The sequence below is a fragment of the Symsagittifera roscoffensis genome, chromosome 3 (genome assembly GCF_963678635.1).
Source record: "Symsagittifera roscoffensis chromosome 3, txSymRosc1.1, whole genome shotgun sequence".
NCBI classification, from domain to species: domain Eukaryota; kingdom Metazoa; phylum Xenacoelomorpha; order Acoela; family Convolutidae; genus Symsagittifera; species Symsagittifera roscoffensis.
In genome coordinates this window covers 46,236,313-46,249,704 of record NC_087064.1, presented here as the reverse complement: position 1 = coordinate 46,249,704, position 13,392 = coordinate 46,236,313, and the positions used below count along the sequence as shown (strand labels likewise).

The window sequence follows — 13,392 nt, the reverse complement described above, 5'->3', positions numbered from 1 at the left end:
TAAGATTTGTAAACACTTCTCGCTGTTGCCATTTTTTATAAGTTATAATCATTTTTGAAGCTTACTAGTGAAGTAAACGCACGTTTTCTTATAGTATAAAATATTTTAAGCATTATGACTGCCAAACAAATTAATACACGAATTTTCTGACCACGTACCGCATGAAAGGTGGTCTTGCCATTCTACGTGCGTAAATTAAACTTTCGTTGTATTAAATTAAATTGTTAACTTTCTAATGGAAGCTTCTGCGAAATCTTTAACCCGTGGTATTTCCCCCTCGGATGTTGATGTGCAGCGTGAACGAATCGCCGCCCTCAAGAAGGAGCGAGAGTTTTTACTCGAAGAGCTTCGTGCTCGCTCGGCAAACGCAAACGAATTACGCAATCGAATGAAGGAAAAGGAAATTTCCAAAACGATGGAGGTAAAGCAACGAATGAATGGGACAAATTTAGCTGTGAACTTACATAATACGTATGGACCCACAGCATTAGACAGGGCTGTTGATTTCTACAACCCTCCAACGGGCCATACAGGACACTACAAGGAGAAAAGTAGTTTGATGGCTGATTTGATGGAACAGAGGAGATTGGAACACAAGTCTAAGACTGGACAGTACCAAGAAGCGATTAGTATATTGAACAATCATCGGAGAAGTATCCTCGCTGAACAGGTGAGTAGTATTCAGTTACAAGTTTTCTAAATGTTGAAAAAATACACGGATTTATGCATAATTATTATCCATTGCATTATAAGTTTTTCTGCTCCATAGTTTTTCCTTTTTATTAGACTTTTGGGTTTTGCGACGGTTGCTTAAGTTTGAATTATATCCTTTTTGTTTTAACGACTTTCCATGAACTCCCAAAAGTCATTTCAAATTTTTGAAAAAGATCAATTATAATATTTTGTCTGTCTTTCAAAATATGACCTTTTCATACCGTCTGGTTTTTGAGATATTGCAACTTTTACAGTTTTCTTATCTGTTTCATTTAGAATTTTTTCATGATATCAACTCAAATTTTACTCATAACCGCGTTGAACGTTACCTAGTGTGTTACAGAATGTTAGAGCTCTTAATGAAAATTTGGCCATCTGAAACGCTATAGCTTACGAGAAAAAGTGTGAACTTTGTTACAAAGCTGATGGCTTTAAACTCTTTCTGTTCAAAACGCCATTTCACTAAATAAATTTTTTGTTTATTATGCTGGCAACCGTTTTTGATGGTTGCTCACAAAGTTAGTGATCGTTACTGAAGTAAGCAACTATCAACAAGGATAGCCGGTTGCTGTGCAAGTAGCACAGAATGTTCTGACCATTGTCTTAAAATTACATTTTTTTCAGTCTGTCGATTTTTCTGTGTAGTGCGATAAAAGGATCTGAACGAAAAACTAGAGCGTTGGTATATCCGACAATCATATTTAAATAAGCAAATTAGAAAACCTTTTTTGTACAAAAGTAACTAGAAAAACAAAAAAAATTTCAGAAATTTCAATCAAATTGCTGACAGTTTTTTTTTGAATTTTTGACGTTTTTGTTTTCAAAAAGGCACTACATTAATCCAACAAATTAACTTTAGTCGGGTAAAACTAAGTTTTTACCGCTTGAATTAAGCAAGTGCAAGCTTTTAAGCTAATAAAATAAGCTATTGTAAGCCTGCTCGCCCACTCGAAACTTGACTAAAAATCAAAAACTTTTTAATCGGTTTTTCTCGACACTGGCAAAGTTTTTTGAATTCTTATAAAAACCGTTTGAATTACGAGTACAAAGTTTTAAAATGATATATCACTCAATTCTTTACGATGATTATTTGTGGTAGCTTATTTAAGTGGAAAACATAACAAAGAAAAAAAACTAAAACACCCGAATACAAAATTCTTCACCATTTTTCAAATGATTGGAGTTTAGCTAACAAGATATGAAATTATGGCGTGGCAGTTCTTAGTTCAGTTATGGAATTTCACTAACTTCTGATTGTTTCGAATTTTTTTTCAATTTATGGGTTTTTTAAGCATTAGTGACTGCTCCCAAGCTTATATAAGGTTGTCTAGTCACGCTAAAAATATGACTTTCTAATGTTTATTGGCTTCCGAGTTATCGCAATTTTTAGATTTTTGATGATTCGGTTTTACTTACAAAGTTTTCATATACGATGATTTATTATCAAGTTATCAGCTGAATTTCATTTAATGCGAACGCGCGTCGGTCCTATTCACGAACGTCACACTGAGTATCTGGTTGTCGGAATTTTTATAAGAAAATGCTGGTTTAAAAGTGTTCGATAAATGTTTTTGGTGATATAGTACAATAGGTGGTAGGTCAAATTCCAATAGCTGGATTGCTTTTTGCTATACTTCGTACATTATTTATAATTTATTTCAAAAGCCAAATTTTCTGTCGAAGGAAGTGTAAAATTTGAATGTTTGAATACAATTTCATTCGGCAGAGTAATGTTTTTACAAAAAATATCTTAGAAGTAGTAAAACTGATTAAAAATGAAATGACTATGTTATGCATTATAATTTTGAAATTTATTACATGCACTATACTCAAAATCACCACCTATTTTTTTTTGTTTCACCATGTTTTTTTGTTTTTCTCTTTTATGCATTTTTTGTGTTGTCTGTTTTTGCCTAATTTTCAAAAAAAAGTTATACATAACATGGCAGTGCCAGTAGTTATGACTTGCTTGTAAAATTGAGTTTGCCCAGGAAATAGATTTGTTGATGAAATAGATTTGGTGATGAAATAGATTTGGTGATGAAATTTTGTTTTAATCAAGTATATTAATGTTTGATATATTGGTTCCTTATATTTTTAAGGGTGGCCTGTTAGTAGGAGTTACATATACCTTCTACGTATCGTCTCTAGCGCTAAAATGTTTGATTGTTCTTTATATTTTATTGAAGTTATAGTACATGGCGAAATAATTTTTTTTTTGGTTATTTCTTTCTTTCTTTATAGATAGCTTGCTCAATTTTTGTTGCCCATAATAATAATAATAATAATAATAAACAAGGATTTAGACATAAAGCCATGGGGCTAAAATGCCCCGCGTTGGGAGTTTTAAACTGAGTTTTATAGTTTCTTTGAGTTTACACAGCTATTGCAGCAGTTTATTCTCCATGTGCATGGGACACTTTCCTCATATTTACTGATGAAATAAATCCAGAAAACGTTTTTGAGGCTTGATTTGAGTCTTTCGTATTTCATCGCAAACAGGTCTTCTTCTTCCTGAGTCTGTAAAATTTTGTTTGCTAGTATAGGTGTTCTGTGCCAGAAATTGCTTTTCGATTTTTCGTAATGATAATTTTTATGCGCTAAGTCATTTTTCGTTGATCTTCTTGTTGGGGCTGTAGATTCTTTGAACTGAACAAATTGTCTCCAATGGAAGTTGTATTGGTCGTTTATTATTTTATGAAGCAAGAGAATGTCGTGCATTTCGTGGTAGAGAGACAGTGGAAGCAGGTTTAATCTAATCAGTCTGTCTTTATAGTTGATGTTGTTACATGACAGTATCCAACGTGTAGCTTTTCTTTGGACATCTTCAATAATTTTTAATTCACACTTATTTGCTTTCCATATGGGTGAGCCATATGACACAATTGGGGTTACATATCCACAGTAGGAGTTCAGTTTCATTTTTAAGCTCGCTGATTTTGAAATATTTCTTTTAATTAAAAATAAGCAGCCTATTGCTTTTTGGGCTCTTACTTTTGCGTGTGCTGACCAGTTTAGGTTGTTGGTTATTTGTATACCAAGGTCTTTTTCTGAACAGGTTTTTTCAAGTATATGGTCACCGAGATACATGTTTAGGTCAAGTTGGGGGTCTTTGAATATTATATTGTGACATTTTTTCAAATTAAGACTCATGGAATTATCTTTGCACCATAAGTTGATCGTGATTAGGTCATGTTGGAGCAGGGAAGGGTTCGTTGCAACAATTTTATAATCGTCTGCGTAACCATAGCACGAGTTGGTGAGTGATGACGGTAAATCGTTGATGAATGTAATGAAGAATACTGGCCCTAACAGTGAGCCTTGAGGTACGCCGCTACTAACTTCAAGATGGCTGGATACTGCCGCACCTATTCGTACTTGCTGTTTTCTGTTGGTTAAGTAGTTTGCTAATAGTTTAAGTGCGTTTCCTGATATGCCAAATTTATTGAGTTTATATATGCACAAGTCGTGAGGAACTTTGTCGAAAGCCTTTTCGAAGTCTAAGTATATTGCCTGTAGAGACTTGATATTAGGGTTATCAAAGTCATCATAGATTTTGTCGAGGAATTGGAGCATTTGCAGAGTTGTCGATCGTTTAGGACAGAAGCCAAATTGGCTGTCATGGATTTGCGAGAAGATCTTTGGTGAGATTTTAAGGAAGATCAGTTTCTCTAAGACTTTGGATACTGCAGTTAGCAGGCTGATGGGCCTGTAGTTTGTGACCGATTGCTTGTTTCCATTTTTAAAAGTTGGGATGATTTGGCTAAGTTTCCAGATCGTTGGAAATGTTGCTTTGTTGATGATGGTGTTATAAATCAATTTTAGAGATGAAGTTATGCTATCTGCTAAATTGGTTAGGACTGTGTTACCGAGTCTATCTGGTCCTCTTGCTTTTTGGAGGTTTAATGTTTTAAGGATGTCGTATATCTCATTTTCAGAGAAATTGAAGCATTTGATTGAGCCAGGTAATTCAGCTATTGGTAAAATGTTTTCATTCTGTTTAATGTTAAAAACGCTTACGAAGTAATTGTTTAGAAGATTAGCTTTACCGTGCTCTGTTGATTCGGTTTTTTCATTCCAGTACATTGTTTTTGGAGTACTTGAGTTTTTTCGTATGCTTTTAAAGTATTTTTGGAGCTTTGAGAAATTTCTGCCCTTGAAAGTTGATTCTTCGAAATTTTTCTGATCTAATTCGGATAAATGATCTACAAGGTTTTTAAGTCTTTCAAGATTGCGGTTATTAGTATGAGTATTTTTAAAGGCTACTTTTTTTGATGCTGTGTTGAGTCTTTTGATAATATTGGAGGTTTCAGGTGTGATCCAAGGTGCTAGGTTCATACGGTGTTTGGTCTGTTTTTTCATGTGTTTTTCTAGTGCTATATATAGCCAGAGGTACCATGAGTTGATTAAGTGGTCAATGTTAGAGTAGCAGTACGGTTGAAATGGGTGTTCCAAAATGTATTTGTTTAAAGTAATCCAATCGACGTTGTTTAATGAGAAGACACCAAAGTCCAGAAAGTCGGATCCGTGTTGTATGGGAGTGGCTTTTTCGTCATTGTGTCTAAGAGATGATATCGTGATTAGAAAAGGGTTGTGGTCTGATAATTCTCTTTCTTGGTGTGAGAAGTGTTTTTTCATATGGTTGTCTATCGTGGTGTTTAAAATAATGTCGGGGTTGTTGCAAAGGACAATATCTAATTGGTCATGAGGGGGTTCGATAAACTGTTGAAAGTTCATATCAGTAAAAGTCTGCAGTACTAATTGTTCGTGTTTTTGGGTTGATTGCAAGGTTTGCCAATGCGTATTAGCGAAGTTGATGTCACCAACCAATAAAATATTTGGGCATTGAAATTCATTTGAGTATTCAGTTAGCATATTCAATAGTTTGTCGAAGTCATCTGTGGATAGCTTATATTTGCTTTCGTTCGGGGCACTGTAGATACAGCATAGGATGAGAGGTGTCGGAGTGTTAAGGAGGAGTCCAACGCAGTCCGTAGTGTGTATTTCAAGTTTTGTGAAAGCTAGGGATTGCGTAACAGCAATAAGCACGCCCCCGTGTTTCGATTTTGTTGAGTTGGTAGGTCTATCACATCTAGTTATTATGTGTGCAGGCAGAAAAAGCGCGTTGTCAGGGATATTTTCAGTTAACCAAGTTTCGCTTAAGCAAATGATGTCATAATCGTTCGATAGTATTATATTGCTAAGTTTCATACGTCTATTTATATCCAGTATACTTCGTGTATTGAATGACATAACATTCAGCGATTCTAGTCAGTTGTCATTTCTAGTCTGAATTGTGCTGTTTGCCTCCGGTTTAATTGTAACTTTTGTCCAGGTGTCTACTTTTTCATGCAGTTCTAGGTTTCTGATTCGAAGATTTTTGGGGTTTTTACCACTGCTGATGAGATTTCTACGTTCTCTCAGGATGGCGTTTTCCAGTTTCATTTCTTCGACTGAGAGTTCCTTACTTATGAAGACATTTTTGTCATAATTTTTGAGGGCCGGTGTTGATGATAGTATCAAGTCTATTTCTCTTGGACAGGTTACTCGTACCAGTATAGTTCTGTGGTTTGCTCGTTCTTCGCTGAACTTTCCCACACGCTTGAGATCAGTGATATTGCATTCGAGGTTTAAGAATTTCATGATTTTATTTACCTCATCATAGTCATGGTCAAGTCTTTTTCTTCCATCTCTTTCCTTGATCTCGGGGACCCCTCTTATTCTCAATCCTTTGCTCAGGGGTTTGATTATGTTTTGCGCCGCTACTTGTGACCAGGTTTTACCCTGTTCTGCTATTGGCAGGCTTTGGATGGGATCTTTAATATTTTCCATTTTTGTCGAGACTTCGGCTACTACTTTACTTAGTTTTGAAATTTCTTCTTCAATTTTTTTGATGTTTTCACTTTTGTCATGTGATGCTGTGCTTCTGATTACTTGATCTCTTTTTCCGTTGGACAAACAGGTATTGCATATCAGTAGTGCGTTGTTACCAAGTTCCAGTATTCCATTGAGTGCAACGGTCGAGAGGCCAGTGCAGACAACTTCAAGGTGCATAGAGCAATTACAGGTGATGCAATTGTATATTGGGTCATTTTCGTTTATGGGTTTCTTGCATGTTTTGCAAGGTTTTTTGTCCTTTGACATTCTCAGTTTTATTTATGTTTACGTCCTCTTATCTCTGTGGAAACTGTGTTTGGGGGATGAAGGTTTAGGTAGTGTACTCGAGTCCTCAGGGTGGTACCTAAAGGGCGCCGATTGAGGACTGAAGTATCAGTGTTAGGGTTATGAAAACAGTTGTTTGGGACCTTAAGGGTTCTTGATGACCAGCGGGAGAAAACGGTTTTTTTTATAGATGTGAATTCACAAAGACATCAAATCTGGCGATACCTAAAGGGTATCAATAGAAAATTCAGTCTCTGTGAAAATGATGACACCGACAAGTGTTGTTGCCGCAGTGGTATATATTCGAGTAGCCCTCGCTATCAGTTTTTACACAGAACTTCTTGTAGATGATTTTCTTTTTCAAAATCGTTTGGAGACTCGCAAGCGATGCTGTTGTTAAATGCACTTCGTCGGAAGATAGAACAGTTTTGGTGGTTATTCCTTTCGATATACCGCGATATCGCCAGAGTTCTTTCTTTTTGCGAAGAATATCGTTTACACGTTCCGTTCGGGCTGGTCTTCCGAGTCTGGGTGGTAGAGCGATAATGAAAACTTTATTGCAACGTTCTGTCAACCGTAGGCCAAGTTGGGATAATTCTTCAGCAACGTCTTCGGGTGTTCTCGTTGAGTCTTTTTTGTCTTTCGTAAACAGATCGTTCGCACCAATGAATAGAGCTATAATATCGTATTCGTTCTTGCGGGGCAAGAAGTTTAGAACATCCGCGATACCTGCACCAGGAAGGCTGAGGATATTGAAATTTGGGAAAGTTAGATTTTTCAATTGTGAGTCTCCGATCAACAAGTGTTGCGACGACGATTTCTTGAATATGTGAAATCTCATTGGTTTTCACCCATCCACGGCTAGGAACGGACGGGACTTTTTCGTTTCGAATAAGGTGTTCTTGTTCCTAGCTACAACTTTTCTGAAAACACACAGTTTGAACGAGGGAAGAGGAATCTATTTAATAAGTTTATCTTCGAAAAAACTTCGAAAAAAATCATAATACTTAAATATAAAAAGAATGATACTTTGGGCAATTATAGATCAAAACTTCATGAATTTAGAATCGTATTTACGAGGACAAAAGGCGACTGGTTGGCGGGAGATACTCGCCCTCAATCAACTCAATTCCAGGAGACCATGATGTCTACAAATATCCTCGGCCAGAATATCCCCCGGAAACGCCCAGCGAACCCTCTAGATCCCCTTATTACGCGTATCCAGAAGAAGCAGAGGTAGATTTTTTTGAACTTTTATAATAAAAATTCAGTAAATCTAGTTTTCATGCAAAAATGGGTGTTTTTTGGACGCATGACGCATGTTGTTCAAGCTTGTTAAGTAATACAGCTGCGCTTAACTTAAGAATTGAACGACAGTAATAACTTAACTTAACATCAAATGTTTTCTAACTGATAGGTGTTACTAACTCAGTTCAATTTACAGGTGGAGACGATGGAGTCTCTTGTTGAAAAAGTGAAGACTCTAATTCCTAAAATGGAGAAAACAGTCACCGAACTCAAACTAGACTTGGACATGGAAGACCTCAAGTTTGTGAAGATGGGCGAACAAGGGCGTGGCTTGGACTCCTTTGAGCCTTACCAAAGGGACGCTGCTATTATTTGTAGAAGTATTGTGAACGAACTAGTGGAAAAGTCGATGGACTCATTTCTGAGACAGCAACTTCCGGCCAAACACCGGAAGCATTACGAGGAAGAAGCAATGGAAGTGTCAAGGGAGCTGAACAAGTTCCACAAGACGACTTTGAAACAGAGAGTTGGAGCTTTGATCAGAGATGAACTGGTACTAGAGGTCACGGCTGAGCTGACAGTCGATGCAATTGACGAGTTCTTCGAAATCAGCAAAATGTCCACTGCCAAATGTATGTTATAAAAAGTAGCACAGAAAGTTCCGACCACGATAATAGAAAAAAAAACTTGAAAAAAAACAGCTTTTTTTCTTCAAATTGAGTCGTTTTTATCCGGAGTGTGATGAGAGGATCTGAGCATAAGAATATTGGACAGAAAAACAAAAAGAAAAATCGTAAAATTTTATAACAACTGTTCAATTTTTTTGTTGATTTTTAATTTCTTAATTCTTCTCAAGAAGGCTCTAAAAATTTCTGGAATCAAACAAAGTTTTCGAAGCTTAAATGACAGCTTATACTCCCATTATGAACCTGCTCGTTTGCTTTATTCGCTCAAATTTGGAATTTAAAATTGAAATAATCTAAAACACACTGATTAATGAGCTCAAGATCACGGATATTTCCGACAATTTTACATTAAATATCAAAAAGCTATATAGTGGGTATAAGTGTTGAGTGAATTTTGCAAGTTTTGGCGTTTGAAAGAAATAAAGAAAGAATTCATCAGAAAAAATACAACTCATTTCAAACATTAAAGATAACAATATATACATAGGAAAGACCAGCAACGGGACATATTGCTGTTATTGTTGTTCCGACTTTCGATACGAAAGTAACAGAAGATTTGTGCTCGGGGTGGGTTTTTTTTTTCTTCAGACAAACTTCGACTTTTTAACTAGCCATTTTTGACGGAATTTTTTAAATATCATTCAAAAGGTATTGTTGTCCTGAGCTTAAATTTAAAAAGATATTTCACCTGTGATCATTTTCTTTAAAGTTATGGGGGTTTAAAGATTGCCATTTTGGCCAATTTGAGACGGTTAACGCGCGATATAATTCGCGCTATTAACGCGTAAGCGGAGATTTAATCCGTCTTAGAAATCATTCCAAATTAGTTGAAAGAAATTTATTTGCCATAATTGTTTGTTACAATGAGCGAAATCTATTCTTTTGTACTTAATATGGTGTGTGGGGGGATGATTTCATAAAAAAAAGCAAGATTTATATATATATATTTTCATTTTATTACATTTAATTTTTTATGTTACTACTGCTCCATAAACCTGCTAAAAAGGCAGTCGGAACATTCAGGGATTCGCCCTGATACGAGCAGTCTTGTTAGAGTTTCCGGCTTATTTGGATTGTTGTTTTGACTTTCGAGGAAAGTAATGAATATCTATGTTTGGGGGTTGTTTCTTTATTCAGGCCAATTTGGGAGATCGAAAGTTTTTACCAAAAAATTTTTGTACACAAAAAAATTGACTCCCTGAATTCAAAAGAAAAACAGATATTTAACCTGCGATCATTTTTTAGGCGCTGGGTGTTCGTGAAATACCAATTTAGCCGTGGTCTGGAATATTTCATGCGCGCTTTGAAGATTTTATCTACGATGCAGAAAAAATAACGCGTATATTTTTATGCTCGGTGAATTATCTCGCAATCAAATAGTTCCAAATTGAAATGAGGTAAGGTAATTGGTCGTAGCAATTCCTGATATGCGAGATGTCTTGTTCAGTTTTAAAGGGGAGCTTATTGCTTTAGACCTGTTCGATATTATAATATTAGAAAACTTAATATTTAGCGAAGATATACTTTCCGATCTTGATTTGTATTGAGCTGTTCTAAAATTTGTTCTAGCTAACAATTTGGTCATCAAAGCTGCCGAAGTTTCTGCATCTGCCGAGCAAGAGGAGAGACTTCCGGATGATCCAGGTATGCACAGTTTCCTACCGTTCAGTTAAACAATCAAAAGTTCCGAATCTCGAAGTCTCCTAGCCTTAATTATTTTCTTCTTCAAATGTCAATAATCGCAGTTTCTTTGGTTTTACAAATCATGTTTGCGTAAAAAGGTCAATTTTCAATGGTTTGCTGATTTTGACATGTATGTACTGATTGTCATGGGCTATTTTAAGTGCTATTTGGTCGTTTTTCAAACTGAAATTATGTTCAGATTATCTCCGCATCAACAAGATATTCGAGAAACTGCTGCGAGAGAGAAGCGAAAAGAAAACCAAAGCCGAAACCTCCGAGCAAATCTGGAAACACTCTCTCCCTATGACCCACATCTCGGGAAAGCCAGTCGTTGAAATACGAGAAGATGTCGAGCCGATAGATGTTCACCAAATTAAACCTTTCGATCTCCGCGAAAAGAATTATGAGTCACCTATTTACAACAATTTCTGGAAAAAGGAAGCGCGTTATTGGGAAGGTATTGACGTTGAGATCTCTAGAATTCTTCTAACTGCAGAAATGAAAGGATGCCAGACTGCTAAATTAAGTTCAAAGCACCGACTTCTAGCTGTCGGAACAGGTCATGGGGATATTCTGGTGTACGACTTGTTCCAACCCGAACCTAGACTACTGTATGTTGCCCGGAGTCCTTCAAGAGGGGACTACCCGATTGAGAGTATCGCATGGTCTGGTGATGATTCGCAAATAATCTGTCAACGAGATAGAGCCATTACGGTTTACAATATACTTATTTCTCTCGAAGTGAACGAACGTGAACTGTCAGATTTAGGAATTAAGTTCACGAAGACAGATGAGTTCAAACCTTTCTCACTTTACGAAGTGATCATGCTGAACCAAAGCACGTCTGATTTTCAGTTTGCTCGTGGACCAATCGCTGAACAGAACGGCGAGGTAGTGAATCAGTCTTTAGGAATGTGTAAATTTCATCCTTCAAGTACTTTAGCATGCTCTAGTTTCTCCGTAATGGTCAGTTTCGAAAAGGGAGACATGCAGAAATTGGATTTCGAAAATGAGTTTTTAGGCCAGGATGAAGATTTAGACCAGAAAAAGATGAAAATAATTTACCCTCAAGTTGCAGCTGATCACGGAACGAATTTCATTGCGAAAGGAATTCAAAGCGAGCTCTTCAAAGCTCATAACTCTCAAATTATTTTGATTGCTTTCATAAGTGGTGTTGGTGAAATGGTAACACTGGATGATTTAGGGTACCTTAACTGGTGGCGATACACAAAAGACTACTTTACCCAAGATTTCTGTGAGCCATACAAAAAGAACAAACTTATCATGCAGAAAGTTGTTTATGTTCCTGTAAACAGCCAGGACAACCCTCCTAAAGTAATTTTCTCGAGATACAACACGGATTCTAGGGGTCGGCAGATCCCACTCGCTTCTGATGAGTTAGAAAAGCGAATGGACACCGTTGAAACGGAGCTTTTCATGAAATCAATTGAAGATAAAGAGCTAGTATGGCAAGATAACGATGATCCAGATCTACTGACTAAACAGTACCCAGCAGATTTGATATCGAAATCTGGCTCAACATTCTACACGATAACCAGAGCTAAATTAGACAAAGAGCTGCACAGGGTCGAGAAGGAACTCCTAAGGCCGAAGAATGTTAAAGCAACTAGACTTTTGGAAGCAGAAACAACTCCAGATGGTGATATCATAATATACATGACGCTGTTTAACAGAATAGAACAAGTTGGACCACATATTTCATTTTTCGCTTTCGACCTGGAGCGAAAAGAAAGTTTGGACCTTAGGCTAGACATCCCGATAACTGAACGTGATTATGACATAATTTTGACCAATAATGTCGTTTCGTTTGAGACAAGTCGACCTTTTGACACAACTTCTACAGCTTACATAATAGTGAATGTAATGGGTTCTCTCAGTGGTTATTCGCTAACAACTGGGACCAAAATTATGACAGCTACAAGCGACGAGTTCAACGGTTTGAATCTTTTAAGTTTTACTGGATTGCCTCGGTCGGTGATCACTCTTCAACCTTCAGCCGGAATAATAGTAGCATCGCCTCCAAAAACAGACAGAATTCAAATCATTTCTTACAGTCCAGATCAAAGCATGATCGATATTCTGTCACTGCGTGATCTGAATACGAAACAAACCAGAAAAGATATGTGGTTGGCATATAGAACACTGGAAATGATGCAGCCAGAACGTGTGTTACAATACGATCCCGACCAAAGAATCCGCAAGTCAAACTGGCTTCTTGATGGCGAGGAATACATCGGCGCTTTGACTGCTACTAAAGCGATAGTTTTCGATATCATCGACGATGCAGTCGACAAAGCTTACTTCGAAAAAGCGTCAGATTTGGAACCCGAACCTCAGTTTGACCAAAGTGGACAGCAAATTGTCGACGAAGATGGAAACCCCGTTTTGAAGGTTCCAAAACGAGGCTACCCTGAGGATTACAAAGAACAGAAGGATGCAAGAATGGCCAAAAATCGACAGCTCGCGATATCGAATTATGGTATTGTTAATGCATATGGCGATTTGAAACTGTTTGGAGATTTGGAGGAAGTCGACAAGGCATATGAACGAGCAGTGGCCAAATATGGCAAGAAAAATAAACCAAGGATTCCGACCAATCGGATTCAAGCGGTAGATGCGTTTGATGACGCCACGGCTAATCAACAGCCGACTGAACAATCAGAGAACGCAGGAGCTACAGCAGAAAATTCGAGAGAGAACCAACAGGAAGCGCCGATTGCAAATGAAGCCAGGGGTCAAGAAACTCCGCCGCCACCTCCCCCTCCACCAGCGTAAACTTGAATTTGAACTTTATCACAAAATTATTTTGAAATGAATTTCATATCCGTTGATCGTTTTTCATCGACTCACCACTTAGGTTTAGTTGCGAATTGGTGTG

General features: G+C 37.1%; 1 protein-coding gene across 1 annotated transcript; it reads left to right on the top strand.

Moving 5' to 3' along the window:
* The first annotated feature begins 51 nt into the window (after positions 1–51).
* LOC134841187 (uncharacterized) lies at positions 52–13,345 on the top strand. The gene is made up of 5 exons (XM_063857013.1): positions 52–670; positions 7,942–8,112; positions 8,321–8,756; positions 10,380–10,454; positions 10,693–13,345. Exons 1-5 carry the CDS (start codon positions 236–238, stop codon positions 13,287–13,289), a joined length of 3,714 nt encoding a protein of 1,237 aa, XP_063713083.1. The 5' UTR covers positions 52–235; the 3' UTR covers positions 13,290–13,345.
* Positions 13,346–13,392: the final 47 nt, after the last annotated feature.

What these genes read in the sequence shown, in the direction of transcription:
- LOC134841187 (XM_063857013.1), top strand. Translation starts at nt 236, where the DNA reads ATGGAAGCTTCTGCGAAATCTTTAACCCGTGGTATTTCCCCCTCGGAT. An exon ending in CGTATCCAGAAGAAGCAGAG is followed by an intron (nt 8,113 to 8,320) that starts GTAGATTTTTTT and finishes TTCAATTTACAG; the next exon opens with GTGGAGACGATGGAGTCTCT. An exon ending in GAGACTTCCGGATGATCCAG is followed by an intron (nt 10,455 to 10,692) that starts GTATGCACAGTT and finishes AATTATGTTCAG; the next exon opens with ATTATCTCCGCATCAACAAG.